The following is a 23,509-nucleotide window of genomic DNA, read 5'->3' as shown; positions in this document are numbered from 1 at the left end:
CAACGCGTTATGAAACGGTTGTCGCTGCTTTTCCAAAAATCTTAATGCACTACTGTTACTCTCGTGTTTGAATTTATACACTCCCATGATGACTTCCTCAAATCTTCACAAGGTGAACAATAGCTATTTGTGTAGAAATAGGAACATAGCAGAGCTAAAGAGAGCCTGGTGAATAGAGAAACACACACACACACAAAGAAAGAAAGACGTACCTCCAAGTCGTTAAAGAATAAGTGTGTGTCGGCCAAGTTGAAGATCATTTCTTCCATCCTCAGGCCTAATGATACAGATGTAGGCGGATCCTGAAAAACAGAGAAAAACAATCAAATTAAACACAAGATCTTTCTTCTGAATAGTGAGGTCATTTTCTTTTCCATTTTCAAGGAGTTAATGTGAAACAATAAATAACCCTGTTCCCTCTTAGTCACTCAATTAACACAGAATCCCTTCAAATTCCTCAGCAGGCTTTTCCCATAAAAGAAGACATTAGGCGGACTTGAAAGTTTCAGCCTCTGTTTACGACCCTCCGAAAACGGGACCAGAATAGTCATCAGAAATGCCACAGACTCGAATGAATGCAGTAAAAGCATGTCTCTTCTGAGGAGGGGTGGTCGATTTAGAAGAGTTGGGGTCACAGTCTCATCGTAAATAGCCCATTCTCCACATACTTGTGCTGATGCATCATGTGATTGCTCTCTAGCTAGAAAAGCGAAATGCCCCCTAAAGCAACTGCTCTGAGGCATTATCAATATAAAAATGTATTCAAGTGCCAAAAAATTCAAATACAAAATAAAAATTTAAATGTTCCTTAAACCTTGATCTCAGTCAGTAATGTGACCCGTGCTGTAATGATGATAGGGTTGCACTGTCTGTAAGATAATACCTAGAGAGGAGTGCACTACACTGTAAATAGTTAATGAGCCTGTGACAATGTGTGCAATTTTCCTCTTTAAAAGATAATGAATAGGCAAAAAGTCTGTTGTGTCTCTGTGTGAATATTTTTCCCATACCAACAAAATGCCCCCAACACATTTCTTTTTAGTCTAAGAAAATTCCCCTGCCTGTGCCATTATTACGTTTGTGAAATGTTAACAAATATACAAAACATTTTATAATCAACTCACCGGATACGATTGCTCGCATTTGTTTGTTGTTTTTGCACAAATTGAAATCCATTTTATCTTAAATCTCTAATCAGCAGATAGTCTTCAGCAAAGCGAGGGATGAAGAGCAGGACAATAGGAGGAGGATTTTCCCTGCAGCTGGGCGAGACTGCATTAAAAGACGGGCCGGGCGGGATTACAGAGTTAAACCACCTGAAGACACACCTGAGCTTTCCTACTGATTAGCTGTCACGGCCCACAATGCTCATGTTTTCACTAAAATGACGGAGGACAAACCACACAAGTAGTAGCTCAATCCCCACTTGTGGAGGCTTTCTCCTTCCTCTTAACCTCCCCTGTTCCAATCAATCTTTCAGCCAGAATTCATCAAAAATAATTAGCCTTCCCACATCAACTGCCGGCTCCCTCTCCACCCCAAACCTTCCGGCGCTGTTGGGGGCGATTTAGCATTATTGGATGCTTTTTGGTGGGAAAAGGGCAGTCTTCTCCCGAGCGCAAGTGAATCCTTTCCAATTAAATCTAAACAATCAGTCAGTGAGGGAGTTAAGAATACAAGCAGGCCAGAAGGCCAAAGTGCTGCTGCTGTCATTGCTGCAGCACCACCTGTCTCGAGATGTCAGTGCCATCTACAGGGGCGCCAAGTCCCCCCCCCCCTCCTCCTCCTCCTCCTTCCAAGCCTCTTACCAATAACAACCCCCCCCCCCATCCCCACCCACTTTAAGCTCTAACTCTGGCCAGCCCAATAGCCGCACAGCTGGCCTTAGCCATCAGCTTTATGGGGGTGAGCTGCCTTGATGCCAATTAAAAGAGCTGATAAGGACGGCAGTGTGTTTATGTGTGTATGAGAGGAGAGGAGAGGGGGGGGAAGAGAGTCAGAGAGAGAGTGGGTGGGAGGTCACAGCGAGTGAGAGAAAGTGTGTGGATGTGAGCTCACTACTCAGATACACATCTATTTATAGTGAGCTCAGAGAGAGAGCGGCTAAGAGGGAAAACTGTTTTGTGACTTTTTTGTTTATTCCATTAAGATAGGGATGACATGAATGACAGAATGGAGGAATGGATAAGGGGGTGCGTTGTTGTGGTGCAGTAGTGGTGGTGGTGGAGAGGGATGTTGGTCTACTTCACTTTCTTAGGTAGTTTACAGATCTGCTGTTCTGATAGGCTTTGAAGTAGTGTGCTCTGTGGTTGCCGTGAGTAAGCGTGCCTCCTTTTTATAAGCTCTTATGGGTTTGTGTCGGCAGGTCGGAGCATGAGAAGTAAGGAAGGAAGATGTACTTTCGTATAAAAAAAAGTAGCGCAATGGGCGGAGGAAAAAAAGAGGGAACAAAAGAGAAAATATATTGTGAGTGGCTGTCAAGTCCTATATGAGATCTGATGGAACGGGACCTTATGGAGCCAGGAGTGTTTCCTGTTTCAGAGGAGCACACTGGAGACCCTGTGTATGCATGTGTGTGTGTGTGTGTGTGTGTGTGTGTGTGTGTGTGCGTGTGTGTGTGTGTGTGTGTGTGTGCAGTTTGGAGAGTCCCTCATGATTGAGCCACAGCTCCCTAAGCCTTAGCTCTCTCTTTACCCAGCATGCGGGGCCGAGGAATAAAGTAAATAAACAGTGGAGGGTCGCGGGGCAGCCCTCTTTCACCCCAAAAACAAAACACTGCCCCCATCAAACACCCCCTTACAGCAGAACAAAGGCACAGAGCACGGGCCGCAGACGCTAAGCTCTCTGACATACGAGGAGCAATATGTCATTTTCCGACTTCAAAACCAGACACCTCCATAGCCAAAACAACCGGTGATTAGAAATGCGGCGCTCAGACAAAACAGAATCAAATGCATCGTTTGTCATTTCAAGAAATCTGTCAATTTGAGATTCTACAGTTATTTGTTTTCACGTGGACTATGTCTTACTTTGAAAGCTATATAGAACCAATGACCTCAACAAAACCATGAGAATAGGATTCTGCCTTATTTCCCAAATTGTTTGTTTTGAAAGTTTAAATTTAGAGAGGCAATTTTACGTGGAACAACAAATAGCAAAGCCTGGAAAACTAAACTCCTCGTCTTAAAAGCATACACAGTAACATGGGATACAGAATGACCTTTCAGTACAATGATAATATATGTTTGTAAAGATTTCTATACATTTATAATACATTTGAATTTGCATCCTTATCAAAGCAGGTTTAATTAAGGGGATCTCTGTGTTTGAGTGTTCTCTGTGTGAGTTTTGATGGAATAACATTTGGTGGACTGGGCTCTCCGGGGGGATCCCTGCCTGAATAGGATGGATTGAGAAGCACTTAATTAAACTAACAATGTGGCATTTCTGAAGGAGAAAGGAACACTTAAGATGTGTCAATAGACATCCAGAGTGCAACTGTTGTGAGCCCCCCTACAGCCCAGCCCCGGCCAGCCACGCATAGCTCCAACAGCTGCAAAGAGCAGTCAAATACTTGCCAAGCCTCATTGGACCTATTAAAAAAAGAAACAATTATCTGTACATTGAGTTCTGCTGTAACTTCTCACTATGGGCTCACAACAAGGCACAGTGAAATGTATCCTCCACTGCTTGTTTTTTCGGGTCCCCTTTTAATATTAATGTGTCTTGCTGATAAAGTGCACCGCTACTAACCACAGTCTGATGTCACTCACCCGTCCATATCTGTTGGCGTAAGAACCCGTAAGCAAGGAATGGAAAACGATGATTGTTTCATCCAGGTCCCAGATGAAAACTCGCTGGAGAGATGGAGGGGGGAGGGGGGGGGGGAGAAGGAAACAAAAGAAAAAACAGGGGAGAAAAGAGGCAAAATCAATGGTGCACTCTGTAAGGGCTGCAAGGTGATCCTCCTGGTCAATAGGCCAGGAGCGTGTATTTGTGCGCCAAAGGGACCAGGATCCATTTGCTTGGGTTGGTCACCGCAACATCCCTCCCATCACCCCACCGCACGCTTTCCCATCCCTGGCCTGCCCCCCCCTATACATTAGAGTAATCAATAGTGACAAACTAATTAACTAGATATGTTAACATGCCATGATGTCAGTGCTATATTGGGCGCTATTAAGCTTGTTCAAATTCATATCATATTAATGAAGAGCCCCTCTGAATGACCAAGAGTTTATTTTGACATATGGTCACTATCAAAGTGTTATATGGCTCATGGTGCAATGCTACCTCTGTTAAGTCACCGTTAGTCCAGTCTATGATGACTACAATATATTATTCACTTCAGCGATGGCTCACTGACTCACTCGCCTTATTGCTTATTGACGAGTTATACAATACATGAGAACTTTATACAAGATATGCATTGCGTGATGGCATGTATTCCGCGATGCGTTTAATAATGCATCTGTAGTCAAGGAATCAAATCATTAAGAATGAATGCCCCTGTCAAGTGTTAAAGGTGGTGTGGCAAGCCATACAGTAAGTGGATTAGTGTCCGTGTGGCTCAGACAGGGGCGAGGCTGTCTGTCGCCACGGTAGCGAGCTTCACCCTACCTCAAGGTCGGAGTCAGGCGGCGGTGATGGGTTGTTGTTCCTCCTTCCCCGGCCACGTGACTTTCCTTCCGAGGCCCGGCGCAATCGATCCGATTCTGAATCTTTAATGGGGGTTGATGGACTGTGGATGGTACTGTACTCCACTGAAAAAGGAAGGAAAGAAGGAGAGAAGGAGAAGTTTAAAAAAAAAGAAGAGTAACGTGTGTCGAGGATGAGCCATTGTTTGCTCTTAGCAAAGACACGTGAGTGACAATTTGTCTCGATGCACGACAGACAGCTTCCTGGGACGCTGTAAGTGATTCATCCGGGCCTACAGGTAACAGACATATCATAATTCAGCTGCAGGAACATGCTGCATATACTGAAAGCTATTATGCTCCATACTGATTTAATAACCAAGGTAAACAATTACATGCCAACTTAAAGTAGCAAACATGTCATCTATATAAATTAGACGACTGTATATAAGCCTGAAGTCGTTGGTGTTGATTGATGACAATTTCAAATGCAGTCATAAACATTTAACTGACTTATAAAAAGATACAATCAATGCTCTATTGCCAGATGATGCATTAATGTCACATAGAATTATGAGGGGAATTCTACATCTGATTTCAGTTTCAACTTCCTTTTTTCCTTTTGCTTGCAGTAAACCAAATGCGAACGCTAAAAAAACATTTCTCATTCACATTGTGCATCTGGGTTAGCGCACGTAAAGATTTTCTGGCATTTAGCTCATGATCTCTTATCAGGGAGCGACTTCCAGTCAGAAAGAGAGGGGGGGGGATTTCAGTGGTCTGCTTCTTGATTTAATTAAGAAACGTGGCTCTTAGCAGGGATCAAACCTCTGATATTCAGGTTACACACACACACACGAGACAACCTTACGCTGCCTGTGGTTTGACTCTTACCTGCAGGGTTCTCTGTGAGGGGCTGGCTGGTGATGCCAGTGGGTGGCTCCGACAGGGTGTATGTTGTGGTGGTGGAGGGCGTGCTGGGGCTGGTGTTGTTACTTGTCATGTAGGGTGAAGTGTAGGGCGAGCTGTTGTAATACTGAGCATACTGCCCCTGGCCAAAGCTTGGATAACTGGGGTAGTCCTGTTTGAGAGAAAAAAGAGTAAAACGGAAACGTTAAAAAGATATGGCAACAAGAAGTGGAGAAAAACCCGAGATAAAGAAATGTTATGTACAATGTGGTCTAAGATTTAGATCAAAAAAGGTGGAGGCAACGCAAAAGTGAGACAAAAGGGTAGCAGAGTTGAAGAAGGTTTGGCAGAGTAACGTGAGATATGCCCCGCACCAGTGTTGCTACTTTACAGTGCAGATTCCAAAATATAAATGCAAACACATGTCTTTTCTGTCCTACATCTGGACAACGATCTGTCTTGTTTTTTTTTGTGTTTTTTTTCTTCCTCTCCCCTTTTACTTTGTGGCATAATACATTTGTGTTGCAGGAGGCACACATTAGATAATCCAGCCTACAAAAGCTTTTAACATCCCGAGTGATTTATGTTTGAATGTGTCACGGCTGAAATGTAACATATTGGGTATGCATGTTTCATAAAGATTTCCAGGTTGGGAAAAATGTCTGCGATTCAGATTTATATAATCTGCTAGCAAGAATAGAATGAGCAGAAGGGAAAGCACTGGGCAGCTACCTGTTGTGTGCTGTTGAATCCGGTGGAGTTTGTCAGGGAGTTGTTCCCTGGGTACAATCCCGACGTTGTTGTGAAAGTACTACCTGTGGGGAAAAAGAATAGAACCTTTGAGTTATGTATACGACATATTATATAGTATACATATTTTTTTTACACCAAAAGACACATTATTAAATCTGCAGTACTGCCAACAATGCAGTGACAGAAATGAAATGGCACATTGTTGGGGGGGGCAGTCTTTTGTGAAACAACTATTTGAGGCAGTGAACAGAGGGGAGGCCTGAGGGAGCGCTCCCAACACTGGCCTTATCTTTCTCCTCTTCCTTCCTTATCAGTGATTGGATCGGGCCTGATGAATGACAGGGGGGGCGGGGGCGCAGAAACTGCTTCGAAAAAAGAAGCTGTCCGAGCCCGCACAATGTGACGAACACAGGAGACTGTTGTGTGCGAGCTACCCAAGGGTGAAAAGGGGTGGGTGGGAAAAGGTAGGGATAGAAGCATGAGGGTGCAGAGGGTGTGTGTGTGTGTGTGTGTGTGTGTGTGTGCATGTGCAGTGCAGTGAGACAGAGATGTATATGGAAGGAGGGCTGAGGTCGGAGTGAGAAGCACTAGGGGTGGGGTGGTGGTGGTGGTGGGGGGGGGGGGTCGATTTGCTGCTGACATCCAGCCACAATGAATATGTATGCTCTTCTTTTCACTTGCTGGAAAGGAGGGTCCTCCCGGGTAATTAAATCATTCAAAAGGGGGTTGATAGCATCTAATGGCTTAATAATACACATGACATGAGTTATAGAGGAGAGGGAGCAGTGGCGGCAGCCCCCCGGGGGCACGGCTTCTCTCTTCAGTGGCCATCCACCTGTACTGTCATGTCAGGCAAGGGAACAGCAGGGGGGGGGGCTGCTTTAAGGGATCAAGAAGGACTGGCAAAGAGTTAGCATGATGACAAAGAGAGCAATTTAGAGAGAGCTACGTAAAATATAGATTAAATGATCCCAATCATTTAGCTCATTCAATGTCTTTAAATATTTGAAAACAAACGTTGTATTCCAGTAAAAAAAAATTATTTGACAAAAAGGCAAAGTTTGTATATTTTGCTCCATAAATCTATGAAAAGATTAGTGTCGGTCATATATAAAGTCACTCCAAATTGAAACAAGTTCTTCTCAAATCTTACTGTTAAAACTTTTATTCAACTTATAATGCATCACTACATGCAACAAAGTAAAACATATCCCCTTAAATCCAGTCAAACAGGTTGCCTACGGATTGAATATTCCCACTGCCTGTAGCAACAACCACATTCATAAAGAGCAGTTAATCACAAAGTGCTCAAAGCAAAAGCCTGGGATTGATCAGAGGATTCAGCTGCGAGTCGGATGCGTTTGATATGATCCGTTAGAATAGGCACTCTGAATAGCATAGATATTGCATCCACTCTGGATAAAATTAACTTTGAAGGCCAAAACCGGGATTGCAATTATTATATGATTATTTGTGCAGCTGGGTGTATGTACATTAGTCTGCATGCCAATACTTAACCACATATATATAAAAATAATAAGGGCAGTAATTATTTGCGCGGTTTGTTGATCTTGTACTTTTCAGTAACAGAGGCTTGAGTTTTAAGGATTGAATTAAAATAATGTAGTTGAAAGGCTGAAATGGAACCAGAGTGTCATGGCATTTCTTTCAGTTCGGCTTGATCACTCTTTTCTTGTTTGTACAAGGACAAATGACTTGACCGTACATCCACAGGGGGGACATAAATTAGCACTGCCATGTCATTCTTTAAAACAATGCTTCTTTAAACCTATCACTCCCGTTGTCGAAAAAATCGAGTGAAAACGAAGGGGGGAGATAATTGTACTGTTCCTAAATGGGGGCGTAATTACACCTTTGTTCCAGGAGACAAACAGAGGGAGTTCCTTTCATGCTCTGGTCATTGGCCCCATCAGGGAGGCCCTCCCGCACCGTGACAAACGTGAAGCAGCATTCAGAACAGGGGGAGTGGAGGAGTGGGGTGGGGGGCACGGAAGGGTACCGTATGGAAGAGAAGACCTAGTAAGTGCAGTGCTGAGCCTTGTCATTTAGTACCCAGCACTGTAGCTAAACAATAAAGTGGAAAAATGTATCCCGAGCTCCCAAGATTACTAGGATACACTAGTTATTTGTGCACTTTTCTCACTCTCTACTTCCAGAAGTTACACACACAGCATTTTTATTTATTTTTGACCTTGTTTTCATCCTGGCCTTTACTGGTTATTCTCATCAGAACTGTTGTCTCTCTTTCTTTATTGTTTTGTTTGATATTTTAAGGCCTGAAGGGGGAATTTAAAAAAAAAAGTTTTTGTGTTCTCTGCAGAAAGTTCAACGTCAAGTGAAAGTCCGACAGAACAATGAGACGAGGAGGAGCAGGGTACAACAAATGAGTCTAATGTGCAGTTCAAACAGTCATAAAAGCCCCCACTGGCAGGGTTTGAGGCTTTGCTCCGCTGAGAAACAAGGAGCCACATAAAAGCTGTGGGGACCCCTGCTAGCCCGGTGAGAATGAGCCCATGCTGTTGGGAGTGGTGGTGCTGGTTATGGTAGGGGGAAGAAAAGAGGGGGGGTCTTGTGGTTCCCCAGGGGGCATGTTTTCTCTCCCTCCCCCTGTCCTGCTCCAGTTAGTTCACTCACTCAATACCAGACATCATCCCTCCCCTCCTCTCTCTCTCTCTCTCTCTCTCTCTCTCTCTCGGCCTTCCCTCCTGCCTTCTGGCTCCACAATTGGAAGTCCATTTGCTTTGCTTGATCAGTCCCCCCTTTGCCATGGGCTATGTCTATCATCAGTGCACAATATTTGTAGCAGAAGTTTGTATGCCCCACTTGGGAATAGGCTATCAAGTCCAGATGGGGCTCTCCTTCTTTTTTTTTAAAGAGGGAAACTGGGATACTTTGGCCTTTTCAGCTATTGCACTGCCACTAGAACAGAATACTACAATCCAATTATTCACCTAATTAGCATCTGCTCAGTCCCACCCTCAGCGGAATCTCTCCATCTATTCACACACCTCTGACGATTTAAGTGTTTTTTATCTCCTGACAATCCAGGAGACGCACCACATAAAGTGCCACAAGGAAGGGCATTGCACAAAAACCCAGGCGCACAGAAAAAGCCTGTGTCCCTTTGCAACTCGGTGCCAGCACCCACACAAAGCTCCATGGCATCGGACATGAAAAATCAAAAGCACATAAACATTAATCTAATCGTCCTCCGCCTTGACAGCTGGCCACAGGCTGGTGGCGGGGACACTAGCGTAGAGGGGGAGTATCAGATGTGGAGAAAAAAAAGAGAGTCTTTGGTCAGGACACCCAGGCCTCAGGCACCTCGCCCGGGGAGATCAATAGGCCAGAAAGAGTAATGATGATGGTGTGGCATAGGGCCAGTGCCACAGTCAAGACAACTCAAGGCCACAACAGTGGTCAATCTGTCATCTAACTTGGCTGTCAATGACTAAACGCACTTAACGTTACGCGGGTTCATCCGATAGCCAGAGATAGTAGGGGACGGTCAGGGAGAGACAGAAACAGACGAACGGGAAACAGAGAGACACAGTAAGAGCATAATACTTAGAAGACGAATGGGCACATAATACTGTCATCGTGAGTTAAACCACTAAGGGCAGGATAGCAGCTTCTGCATTCTGCTGCACATGCTCTGCCTCTTGTTCCCTTTCTTCCTCTCTCTCTCTCTCCCTCTCTCTCTGCCTCTCCTTTTTCAGGCGATCGGCTGCGCGCTGCAAAACTCCGGCTGTGGCCGACTGTATTTGGTTAAGAGGCGTGGAAAAGAGGCTTCCCCCGTGCCACATCTGCTGCTGAGCTGGCGTTATTTATTGTGAGATGCTCTGGAGGCTTTTCAACAACATGTGGAGATGTTTCTACTGTCCCACATTAGATAATGCAGAGAGCGCGAGGACTACTCTAGCTGTTAGTAAACTGTGCTTTCCTAGCGCAGGTGGAACACAAGCATTTTTTAACAGGAGAGTAACAGAAACACTACATTGCAGAAGGCATTCGCTTCTTTTAAACAGACTGCAAGAAAGAGAGAGAGAGAGAGAGAGAGAGAGAGAGAGAGAGAGAGAGAGAGAGAGAAAAACAGGGGGAGTGCAGGCAGGGCGCACTACAACTCATCTTTATCGCTTTCAAGGCCATAAATCTGGACGGTCTCAGCTCTTAAACAAATACAAATATGATCACAGGGAGAGAGAAAACAAAGGCTGGGGAGTGGGGAGCGACATGGCTGGTGCCTCCTAAGTGCCTGCCATTTTTTTTCCCATCTGTGTTGATTCTTTTAAGAGGAGAGGAGAGGGAGGCAGCAGCCGCTGTGGCTGCACATAGCGACCGCCGGGATTCACCCATCTTTTCGGGGTGAGAGAGAGGGCCGTGTTGTGAATCAGTCTGGCTCTGCACGCTATTAAATCAGGGACAGAGACCTTTCTCTCTCTAATCTTTTTTAAAAGGAGTACAATAAACCTTATTTGGATGGGCTGAGCAGACGGAACACATGGCAGAGCAACTGAAACGAGACGTGATGATGGCTAAATAATATTTTAAAAAAGAGGATAGAGTAGACGAGTACTGCCACAAAAGACAGATGTGGAGAATATAACCGAGAGAAAAAACACACCATCGACCACTTTCCCACCATATTCTTTTTAGATTGTTTGTGAATCAAAATCTGCTTTTGGCAACAGCTTTTTGTTGTTGTTACAACCGTTGAAGACGTGGCATCTCACCGACGCTGCACCGTCACTGTTTTAAAACAACCAGAACTGACGAAGTGAAGTTGTAAAGAGAAAGGAGGAAGGATGAAGGATTTCAAAAAGATGTCCTCACCCTGCATCTGGTAACTGTAGGGGGCCTGTCCTGTCTGTGGCGTGGTGAAGCCGGAGCTGTAGCTTAGGAAGCCCGTCTGTCCCGGCGATTGGGACTGGCTCAGACCCCCCTCCGTCTTTATGCCTGCCCACAATGGACCTAAATCAGTTAGTGACACCAGATCGGTTTGATGCACAGACACGAGTCCACACACAGGTTTAACATTACACTGGACACAGCAAAAGGGACCCAGCCCGATGTCTGTTATAGCACAACACACTAATCACAAAGGACGAGCAGCGCTGATTGTCTGATTAAAGATTTTCACGATCATCAGTTGTTTGGAAATATTATCTTGCACTGGGTTTAGTCTCACTGCAAACGAGTTGTGTATGTGGCAAAGAAAACAAAAAACACATGTTAGGATTGTTTGATTTCATGTTATCATTAGTATTAATGTTATTTTCGTCCGAGATAGGTCATCTTGTGAAAAATCTAATATAACATTCTGCTTGTGTTTGTGACAGAGTTTAACTGGCCACTGCTTACATTGAATCAGCCACGGTGTAGTTTCTATGCAGCGGTAGGTTGCAGGACTCCATTCAAATAAACAGTGAAAATTCCTCCACATATTGGAGAGTCTTTTGGGGTCAAAACACTCTAAAGACTTTGGACAAATAAAGCCTTGAGTGGGCCATGTACTCTGCGCTTTCTCTTGCGATGCCAAAGTAAAACAGTTTTTGTTTTGAGATTTCTATCAGTAATCTTTCAGATCCATCTGAACAGCTTGACAAGCAAATTCTGTTCTATTGCAATGAATGAGAATGTGCAGGCACCAGACTACAACTCAGTACTCTGCTGCTCTGGCTTTTTTGGAGGAATTTGGGGAACATGGTTTGTTATGAGCAAGGGCTAGGCCCTAACCTCTGGGAAGGAAAAATATTTACTTGTAGATTTCTGTTCCACTTTGCATGCATACAGTGTAAAGAACATTAACACTGTTAACATGCATTTTGTTTGAGATAGACAAGAGGAAGTGATGATGTGCGCAAGAGGAATCTTACCATAGGCCGGGATACCATAGGACTGGCCAGGCTGGGGGTAGCTAGCATAAGCTGCAGCCTGCTGCATTCCTGTGGTGTACTGCGTCTGCCCATACGCAGCCATATTTTGGGATGAAGGGGTAGGAAGAATATGCGGATATGTTCTGCTGTTTAAAAAAAAAAAAAAAAGACAAACGTGAGAAAGGAAGGCAGAAAGAAAGGGGACCAGGTTTTAGCCCCAAAAACAATAACGCAAACCTTGCTAACTGACAAATTCCTTGTGATTATGCTACTTCATTTAAACACTGAGCTAAGCTGTGAAACAGATAGCATCGCACAGCTCATATATATCGTGAAAGACCAATAAATGGCAAAGGAAACCTTTGCAAGATAATATTTACAACACATTTCAGAATGCGCAAGCTGCAGACATCCAGGAAAACAAAGCCAGCTGATCCGGCAGAAGGATCTAATTAAAGATCCAAATTAAGTTGGATGCTGCTTATTTTTTAAAGAAAAATAAAAGAAGCCTTACTTGGAAGGGTAAATCTGTGGAGAGAACTGGTGAGTTTGTCTTGGGCTGTAGCCACTGGTTCCAATGGCTGAGGAGAGTTAAAAAGAAAAGAGGCAAGCACATACTTAAACATTAAGAAATAAGGTAAATATTATCTTTTGCCAACAGAACTTCTGGATTCCACAGAAACAGTCATTACATTGCATTACTCTATTTATTTCTGTAACCTTATTTAAGGTTGAAAAATCGGAGAGCAATAATGAAGTAAAATAATCAGGTAAGAACATCTGGATTTTTTCCGCAGACATCTGTATCTCTGAGATACTTCTGGGCTGCTATGGCGACTGCTGGTGTAAACACACACGGCGGACATTCTGATTCAGTCTCGGAGCTTCAGTTTCCTTGGGCCTTTCAAGCCACAACCACATTGGAAGTGACATTACTGATCGCAGGTAATGAGTGCTACTGCATAATCAGTCCTGCCTTAAGAGAAATACTTTTTGCTTGCACTGTTTTCAATGTTCAGCCACAAATAACTCACACACACATTATTTTAAAGTGTTTTTTTACAGTAACACATCAACTAAACTCTTAAAAAAATGTAATTTGAATTTAGGTTTGTGTTATGTGAAATGTGAGCTGCAGGTTTCGCTTCCAAAATTCAAAATACCAATCTTGAAAAATAGTGCTAAATAGTTGGCATAATCCATTGAAAATGTATCTAAAAAAAACAAAACAGGAGTAAGTAAAAATCAAAGAACAGTTCTGTCGCATTACTGGCATTTAACTGCAGTGTGGCACCGTTTTGAAACATCTGTCTAATTGATTGTGACGTGTAAAATAAGGGATTTGGTTGCGGGGGAGCACTAACTGTATGTAACTGTATGCTGTAACCCCTCACACACGTTATTAATATTGAACACTTTTCCCACATCAGCAGCACCTGCCACTGGACAAAACCTGCTCTTCTGAACGGAGCTTTGGTTTTCCCCGTGGAGGATATGGGGTGTACGATTACTACATTTCATTAATATTGTCAAAGACATCGCAGTGATTTATGCGCTTTGTGGCGGTAAGTATCAAGTACTTAGTTAAACAGTTAAGGAAACACAGGTAAATTAGCTGCAAGATAATACTAGTATGCACAGCCGGATTCAGGACTGTTAATTCAAGTTTACAGAAAATATAAGAGAGGGCTGCAGGTTGACATAGATACTGGTGAGGGTGGACAAAATTAAATAAACTACAAAATTATCACATTGGGGATTATTTATTTTTCACTTCCTAATAAAGTCGTTATACTTTGAGGTATTGGTTTTATTTCAATAGGCCCCCTGTGTGTGTGTTTATGTGCATGTGTGTGTGATGTTCCTTTGCCGAGAGTAGGGTGTGAAAACCCTGGTACGGACAGGGCGATAGGGTAACAGCCCGTGGAGAGGGAGAGCAACTGGAACGCCATGTCACTCCACTGGACAGACAGGCACAGTGCATTACAGGTCATAATTCAGTCCTCACTGGCATGGGAACACAAACACACACACACACACATATACACACACACACACACACATACACACACACACACACACACACACACACACACACACACACACACACACACACACACACACACACACACACACACACACACACACACACACACACACACACACACACACACACACTATTGGTGTTTTAGCTCAAGGGATACTTCCTGGGGCCCGGCTTATCAGTCACCCATCTCTAGGCTCATCTCTCACTAATCAGTTCTGCAGCTGTGTGTGTTTGTGAGAGCGAGATAGACAGAGGGAGACACATGAGTGCGCACACACGCACAGCCACACACACGCAGCAACACACACGCAGACACACACACACACACACACGCAGACACACACACACACACAGACAGACACACACATACACACACACACACACACACACACACACACACACACACACACACACACACACACACACACACACACACACACACACACACAGTCCTCCCCACCTCTAACCTCACCTGATCCTGAGAAGCTGTCTAGAGAGGTGTCTGCTACCGAGGTGGCGTTTTCGCTGTTGCTCATTGGTTCGGTTTTAACTGCAAACAAAGAAGCCACATTGTCACCAAATGCACCAAGTCAAGTCTGGAAAGAAAATACAAATAAAAAAGTGATCAGATTCATGTCGAACAACCTCAGGCTTTCAGATTTTCACATTCACAAAATTATGTTTTGAAAATAAAGCAAAAAGTTAAGCAGTGTAAAATGAAAACAGAGCTGCACAAGGAGGAGGGAGATTATTTTAGAACATTTGAACAGTGTTTAAAATAATGTCAGAGAATGTGAATGAATTATTTACACATCTCATCTGTATGAGTTCTAATGTTTTAAAGCTATTCTTATTAAAATCTTTATTCTAATCTCCAATTCTTTTTGATGATATAGTCGGATGCTAAAATAGAATGAGGGATGTGATCACGGATCCTGGATTTCTTCATCCAGGAGAAAAGCCTTTAACATTTAGAAATGTGGAAACCTTGTGGATTTAATTTTTTAAATACATTTAACTTTTTTTTGCAAGAGTGAAATAAATCAAACTTTAATTTGACAGTAGCCTACATTCAATGCAGCTAAGCAAAAAAATCTTTCACATTTAAGGTCTCATGTTACTATTTACATTTAATGATAAAGTACAGACAAAAAACTCTCCGCAGGGATGTACAATTGAAATGTCAAGTAAATGTATGGTGTATAAAATCTTTTTAGGAGTGTAACGAACGCTGTTTGACCTTGGCTCCATTATACAGCTCAGCGATAGATCTACAAAGACAATTTCACAGCTTTCTGACAGCTCGGGAACCTTTGAAATCAATCCATTTCACTTCAGGCTAGCTGGAGGAGTTTTTTTTTCTCTCGCTTTCTCTCCTTTTTTTTGGCAAAACAAATTGACAATGTGGGCAAGGGAGTCATGCACGGTGGAATCCCTCATGGCTGAAGAAGCCGCTTGCTGTCATGTTTTACATGTTTCCGTTCTGCTAGTTCTGTGCAAAAACACATGTTGACGGGACACAATTCTTTGGAACACACCGATGGAAGAAAATATAGCGATAAGGTGCATGCACAAACCAGCACACACACACACTCACACAGAGCCCACAATAACACACGCTGTATTCTGGAAACAGCGTGGAACATCCAAAATGAAAACAAAATGCACAGTATGCACGTTCACAATCTGACCATTCATTACCAATGGACTCAAATCCAGTGGGTGTCAAACCATGCTTAAAAACAGAATATCACAACAATTACAGAAAATGTCAACAAGTTTCTGAATGAAAGGCACAATAGTTGAGGCAACTATAATTTTTTCAGCTAATATAATAGTGGATTTTCTTGGGGGGGGGATAAATAATCAGGCCTTTGTTTCAAAAAGGTAAACAACAAAGAGTGCTTTCAGTTGAGTTTGGGGAGGGGGGGGGAAACACCAAGTATTGTCCTTTCATTGTGTCCAAAGAGTATAGACAAACCTGCAGCGGACTGTGAGTTAGAACCTAACAACCAGTCTGCAGTGGTAAGCATTGTGATGTTATCACCTATAGGAAAGACAGAGTGGCAAAAAGGACACATGACAGTCTGCACCTTATCCACGCTCCTGTCTCTTTAATACATTCAAAGAAAGAAAGAAACCTTGCGCTCCAAGCACAGATTAACCTGATGATTGAGTGACAGGGTAGGTTCAAAACTCTCGTGTTGATTTGTGACATGGGGTAGACTGCTTCACTAAACAAAGGCTCAGATTTAAGCAAAGGCGAATCACCTGAGTAAATAACTATACGTACAGTAGAGGCCTCATGCAAAACTCCATCATTTCCATACTGTGAGCTTTGAATAATTACATGGCTACTAAAATAAACAGCTAAATAGACGTTGGAAAACAACTACTAGCTGCACTGAATTGCAATAGGGCAGCAAAAAGTTTTTGTAGGGTCCGAAATAATTTGAATATGAAGTGCATTCTCTCTTATGTTTTCCTGGCTGTTTATTACTATATTTCTGGGGAGGGGGGGAAATTCATAATTCACCCTTAACACTTTTTATGTGTTAACACCTTAACAGTTTTTTTTCACCATTCTCATCCCTATTTTTTAAATTTAGAATACAAGGGAGAGCAATTGCAGAGCACCAGCACCACACACATACCTTCAGTGCCATTGGGTGTCATGGAATTGTTATTGATGTGGGAGTTGTCGAGGTTGGGACCATTAGGAGATTCACTGCTTCCACTTACTCGGCTGTGAGGACTGGCTAGATCCTGCATTTCCATAGACCTGACAAGACACGCACACACACACGCACACACACACACGCACACCAAATCAAATTACACATATCACTCTGGTTTCAGGGAAGCTCTGATACGCAATGCAGTGTGCACAATATTCAGCAATCCAGCTGTCCAGATTTAGGTTAATAAAATGGTGATCATGACAGAAGGTAGAGATGTCTTATAAAAAGTATTATAAATTATTTGCTAAGTAAAACAAAAAAGACTCAATTCAAATAATATTTTAAATCTACAATTCACTGTAGTTTTTGTAATGGCTACCTTGCATGGGGAGATGGGATCATTTAAATTCTATTTTAAATAAAGACATTTAATGCGATGGCAAAAACACAAACAAACACTTTCACATATGCACAAAGAAAAACAGAGGACAGGAACGGCGAGCTATGAAATGAATAGTAAACATTTTGAGAGGAGGGTTTGGATTTCCTCTCATTACAAAGATCTCACTGCAAGTCCCTGTTTCACATGACGTTAACGCAAAGTGTTTACTGTCGATTTACGCTGAAGTATCTTACATCAAAAATGGCCTTAAGTGTATATAGTTTTGTGTGCGGTATCTAAGACCGTTAACAGATGTTTTGCTGGTTTGAGGCAATGGTTAATGTGCCTGTTAAAAGTGCAGCACTCTGCTTGATTATAAGGGCCCATGCCTCAGCGATGGGCAGATGAGAAGCTCATGAGGCATGTGTTTGCTCTGGCAAGCTCCTTAATTGTTTCTGTGTTTATACAAAAGACCACGCCACTGAAAACATTATTCTATCTTCTCATTTGTGCGCTCAAAGGATTTGAGCGCATAAAAGACAATAGAGCAGAAAGGAGGAGGCACGAGTGATTTGAAAAAAACGGCCACAAACTCTAGACGCTATTTGTCACTGCCACTGCTCCCCCATTGCAAACAGTAAGTTAATGAAATTAGGACAAAATGTTTTGTGCATTATACTGTCATGTCCAATTATATTCCAGGGTTCTGGGTATCTCTGCTGCTATCGATACACATTGGCCTTTTTACGCAAGGCCACAAAGATAAATGCTCAAGCAAACTGTGAGTAGCCTGAGTGCTATCAGATGGCCCGAAGAAACCAGAATAACAAGATAAAAAGATGAAATTATGATACGCATTTAGTCTGTTCAAGATAATATTATAATGTTGTGATATTATGATACTTTGCAATATAGCTTGGCTAATAATGTACTTTCTTGTGGTTCAAGTCCAATTGAATTAATAATGGAAAATAAGCACATTTTTGACCACTGTATTAAGAACCAAAAAGACCAAGAGTGATAATGAAAAACAATGCTACAAAAGTCGAAGTCACACATACTCTAATAATGGAAGCTGCATTGTCCTTGTCCCAGATGTAAATTCAATTACTTTTCCACTAAGAATATCACAGCCTCCAAGCATACAACAGCACAGAGGTACAAAGATTTACACATTAAGTTTTTTTCTGAATAAACAATCCCTATTTTTACATGTCACACTCTGACTCACTACTCCATCCTTTTTTCTTGTCAACTGAAGGCTAAGAAAAAAAAAATTCACTATCTCCATTCACACCAGACAGCAGGCTGTGATAAACTGAAGCTTGTTGTTTAGCAGAAGTTAATCTCAGATGCCACGCACTCAGAGAGGAGCTACACTTTTCTGATGCTGCTGCTGGCACTGGCTCAACTGTGCTCTTACCTGGACCATAGATGGCTTTGAGTCCTCTCCCAAAACCTCACTCCCTCTTTTTCCTCTCTCCTGTATTCTGCCTCCACCTGCACCACCAGCAGAAAACAATGTCACTCCTTGTTATTGCGGCTAGATGTCACAGTCCAGAGCCATCGGTGACACAAAAAGGCTTGTCTGAGAAAACATTATTGTTATTCTGCTGCATAATGGGAAGCTAAGAGGAGGGCTAGCAGCAGCAGCGGGGGGAACAGAGGCGCACATTGTCTCTCTCCGAGCCGCAGCCCTAGACTCCACTGTTGTTTCCTCCTTCCAGGTCCTCCCCTCTCCCTCCGCCGAGCAAAGGGGAGCAGCGCTAGCCAAATGACGGAAAGGTGATTCATCATTGGTCTACGACAGCTGCAAACTGGATTAGCCCTCCCCCAATCAACATGCAAAGCGGCTTAGCCAAGGTAAGCAGGAAGGGGGGGGGGGGCTGAAGGAGTGAAGGTAGGCAGAGAAGGGGTGAGGGGTTTGGGGGTGGAGGGGAGAGAGAGCAGGAGCAGCAGAGCCTGCACCACTTCCCCGCTTGAGGTAGCCTGCCGCTTGCAAAGGGAAGATGGGACTTGTTGAGCGGAGGCAAGTCAAGCGTGACACCCCTAGCATCTTCAGCAGATCTTTCATCTGCAATTGACACTATCTGAAATTTATCAGCAATCCCCCCTCCCCGGCGTACTGACAGCTCCTAATGACCGTCAGGGCTGCTTCCCGCGGGCCTGCCCCAGCCTGGGGCCTGTGCCACAGCAGCCCACAGAAACACACACACACACACACACACACACACACACACACACACACACAAACACACCTTTACTCACAATATACAAAGAGAGAAAATAAAATAAATATAAATACATATATTTACACTCACACTGACATTTATGTAAATCTTCTCTTTCTCTGTAGCAACTCACTTTTTCTTTAGCACAAGAAGAGAAACATAACTCATGCCTCTGTGTGTCTGCATGTGTACACACACACTTATGCACAGGGCACTTCAGAGGCCCCAGGATCCATGGTGCAAATGCACGCACACACTCATGCACATACGCGCGCGCACACACACACACACACACACGCACATACGCGCGCACACACACACACACACACACACACACACACACACACACACACACACACACACACACACACACACACACACACACACACCCACACGCAGGGCACTTTAGAGGCCCCAGATCAGTGGTGCATCTCAGACAATGAACGAGACTGAAAACAAGAACACGGAGAACATATGGAGCCACATATGTTTCCTATGACGCTACGAATGCCTCTATTACTCTCCTTTAGCTGACAGTTACATTTTGCTGTCCACTCCCGCTATGCTCTTCTCTCTCCAAACATCAAGCGGAGCCATATACTTGCGTGGCTATAACACTATATTAGACCTGACTCCAGCCCACCATGGGAATACAGGGTCCAAAAAGGGTCAAAGGTATTCAACTGGTCAGGAAAAGGGAAAAAGAAATGCAAATATTTTCTATTTTTTAAGAATACTGGCATGATATTTAATGGCTGACTGTTTACATGAGCCAGGGTAACCTGAGCTGCATGGTCTTCAGTTTTTTTTTCAACAGGCTTTGCTCTTCACACCAAGGCAAAGCCTTCATGAATACCATTCAAGCCTTACAATGTGCCTACTCTCCAACTGCTTGTGGTACAGCCATCTTAGCAAGAAACCCATTATATTTCATTCTCACATTAGAGGCTACGGACATCAGCAGTGCCTCCTCCTGGCATTTCCCAATCCTGAAAAAATGCAGTGTATGTATGATATAAAAAATAAATACAACTAAAAACAAACAATATAAATGGAAGAGAAAGTCCACGGAGGGTGAAAGCCATAAAGACGAAAGAGAAACACATTTTGCCACAGAGCATTAACAGCGATCACAGAGGTGGGGGAAGTTGTGGAGAGAGTGTGTTGTGGTGGAGTGATGTGGTATAGTGTGTGTGTGTGGTGGCTGGTTTCTCTATTCAGTAGTGAAGGCCAATGAACCCATTACCATGCTGGTGTCTCAGCCTTTGCCAGCAGGTGAAAGCGGCCAGGTGAATAGAGAGAGAGAGAGAGAGAGAGAGAGAGAGAGAGAGAGAGAGAGAGAGAGAGAGAGAGAGAGAAGAAAGGGGGAGGGGGGAAAGGGATGTAAAAGCAAAAACAAGCCTTTCTTCTGTGCCGCTAAATATTTATTGTTTAAAGAAAAAAGGTCTACATTCAGCATCTTTGATGTGCTTCGTAGTTCAACCTGAACTGCCAGGTCTTTGAAGCTAACAAGAACAAAGCCAGGGCAGATGAACCACTGGAAGTGTCATCAAGAGAGAAAAAAGGAAAGAAGAAGTGCCACAACACGCTTCACTTGCGGTTGTTTGCTGGCCCCCTTTTTTTTCCGCTTTACTTATTTCAAGACCTGCGTTACCAAAAGTAAACATAGCCACTGCCAAGCTTTTAGCATAGATCATCTCAGCATGGAGGCTGTCTGACCCGGCACAAATCCTTTCTTCACCTTTGCTAAATATTATTTCTTTATAATAATATTCTCTTATAATTCTTTAACCAAGATTGACCAGCTTCACATGCAATATGTTATACACATTTGTTTAAGAAGTATTTTCACATGTTAAATTTCACTGTTGCAAATAATAATGATCAAAGCAAATATAACATTAAAAATATTTCTTAGTGACTATTCTTTGTTTATGTCGACTCTCCACTGTGTCACCCTAAATAGATATGAATTGCATAGGGGATATAGTCCATATAGATAGTCCTTTGAATTGTACAGTCTATGTAAGCCATGTGTTGTGAGTTACAATTTTTTTTGAAAAACAATGCTTTAATCAAAATCTAACTTTAAAACAACTAATCCCCCACTTAAGCTGGTCAGCTGAATCCACATGGTGGCCCAGGAAAAATAAATCCACTCTCAAAGAATGTAGATGCAGACAACAATTGGACACAGATGTGAGTGGAATTAGGCACAGTTTACAAAATGCTACACTTCACTTGTCTCTCTGTACGTGGCCGAAAAAAATGACGGCTGCCATCAAATGCTACATTAAAAAGCTGGGTGTTTGTCATCCACAAAAGTTATTTTTTTTTAGATAAGACTAGTACTGTAAATGTTTTGATAAAATAGATGGGACATTTGAAACTATATGGTTGTGTAATTTTTTTTTAAATATGAAGGCATTTAAAACTAAGCATTTTTTCTGAGATATTTTTGTTTTTGTTTTTTAAATGCAAGCATTGGAACACTTATTAAAAATACATGTTTAATCCCAAAACTTTCAAAATTAAAGTGAAATATCGCTTATTTTTATTTTTTACTGTTTCACATTTCATGAACATTTATTTATATTCATGTACAGTAATGGTCTGTAAATGAGAGGATGATATAAATTGTGGCGTCAAATTATAAGACTAAACGGTGCCTCACGTAATTTACAAATGTTTTACTTTTCTGTAATTAAAAGCGCAATTATTAACAGATGTGCTGATTGTTGGTGTGCAATTTGTCTCTCTCATTTGGTCCAATCTGACATGGCGCTCCAGCAATTCGCTCAATAGCTACATTAAATCTGTTAATACTGCGCTCTTCAACCTTCAAAATGATTTCCAGAAGGCCAGTATGCCTTTGAGGAGCCATCAAACAAGTTTTAAAGTGCACATTTTATCACAACCTGCCCACCAGCGTGACCACCGCAGGATGAGGGGCTTTACACACACAGATGAAAGAAAGACCAGTGACAAATCATAGCGATTATACCACTTTAATGCTTGTGGCTGGTCATTGTCATTCCCCCAACATCTGAGACAGCCCACTGTTATGTTAACACACTTTAATCCACGCAGGAAAATACAATCCATATGAATAACAATTTCTGATTACACTTTCAACTCAGCGGCTTCCTCATTATCACTTTACCGTGTAAACATATAGCCATTTCCAAACACACAAGTATGTATTAGTGATTGAGGACCTGTAATGGCAATCAACAGAAGTCTTTCAACCTAATTTCCTGTTCTTTCAGCCACATATTCCAGATCCAAACAATGGCGTGTTAACAAAATAACACCCCATAGTATTTAGTAAACAACCCCTGACCACTAATCACCCACAATGGGCTACTTAATAGGAGGTCCCCTATTTCCTTCTGTCTCTCCCCCGCCTATCTCTCTCTTCCTCACAAATAGCTGGATCAGCGAGGCTGGATCAATTAGCCCTCTGTGTCTTTCAGCATTTTCAATCTCCTCTCTGAGAGGGGAGGACAAGGGCTAGCCCCGGCGACACACACACAGCTATACGGCAAAGGCATCAGGCCTTGGGCAAACAATGCCACCATCACCGCCGCCAACCACTCCTGCGTGTACACACTGCTGCTACACATGCATGGAGCTCCACAGCACGGGGCTAGGGGAGACCCTGATCTCTTTATTGCATATGAGGCAAATACACAGTGTAAACAGCCCCGAATCAGCCTGCTCATTATCTGTTAATTGGATAAATACGGTTATTGTGTGCGAGTCAATGGGTTGCAGCAGGCGCTCACACAAACTGTCATGTTTGTCTACACGGAGCGCAGGCCACTCTGCAAGCAAGCAAGCAGTCTGGCTCACTATCCTATCCTAACCCTGTCTTTTTTTACTCTCTTTCATCTACTTAAACACACCTTTCTTCACAACGAGAGAAAAAGGCAAGCGTTTGAAGATGACAGGAATTAGAAGACGAAGAAG

General features: G+C 42.9%; 1 protein-coding gene across 2 annotated transcripts in view; it reads right to left on the bottom strand.

The window, feature by feature from the left end:
- The window catches only part of eya1 (EYA transcriptional coactivator and phosphatase 1), a 33,443-nt gene extending 14,652 nt beyond the window's left edge, over window positions 1-18,791 (bottom strand). The window contains exons 1-12 of one of the 2 annotated variants that reach the window (XM_080050401.1): window positions 18,730-18,791; window positions 16,898-17,025; window positions 16,225-16,290; window positions 14,716-14,793; window positions 12,711-12,777; window positions 12,197-12,342; window positions 11,154-11,276; window positions 6,279-6,361; window positions 5,532-5,718; window positions 4,621-4,763; window positions 3,774-3,857; window positions 213-302 (exon numbers count right to left, since the gene is read on the bottom strand). In XM_080050401.1, the coding sequence (XP_079906527.1) occupies window positions 213-302; window positions 3,774-3,857; window positions 4,621-4,763; window positions 5,532-5,718; window positions 6,279-6,361; window positions 11,154-11,276; window positions 12,197-12,342; window positions 12,711-12,777; window positions 14,716-14,793; window positions 16,225-16,290; window positions 16,898-17,021 (1,191 nt within the window). In that variant the 5' untranslated portion in view covers window positions 17,022-17,025; window positions 18,730-18,791. Of the gene's footprint in view, window positions 1-212; window positions 303-3,773; window positions 3,858-4,620; window positions 4,764-5,531; window positions 5,719-6,278; window positions 6,362-11,153; window positions 11,292-12,196; window positions 12,343-12,710; window positions 12,778-14,715; window positions 14,794-16,224; window positions 16,291-16,897; window positions 17,026-18,729 lie in introns of those variants that run through there. The other variant, XM_080050400.1, reaches the window with a different exon arrangement.
- Window positions 18,792-23,509: the final 4,718 nt, after the last annotated feature.

The sequence above is a fragment of the Ammodytes marinus genome, assembly GCF_949987685.1.
Source record: "Ammodytes marinus genome assembly, chromosome: 21".
NCBI lineage: Eukaryota > Metazoa > Chordata > Actinopteri > Uranoscopiformes > Ammodytidae > Ammodytes > Ammodytes marinus.
This window is presented reverse-complemented; position numbering and strand designations above follow the sequence as displayed.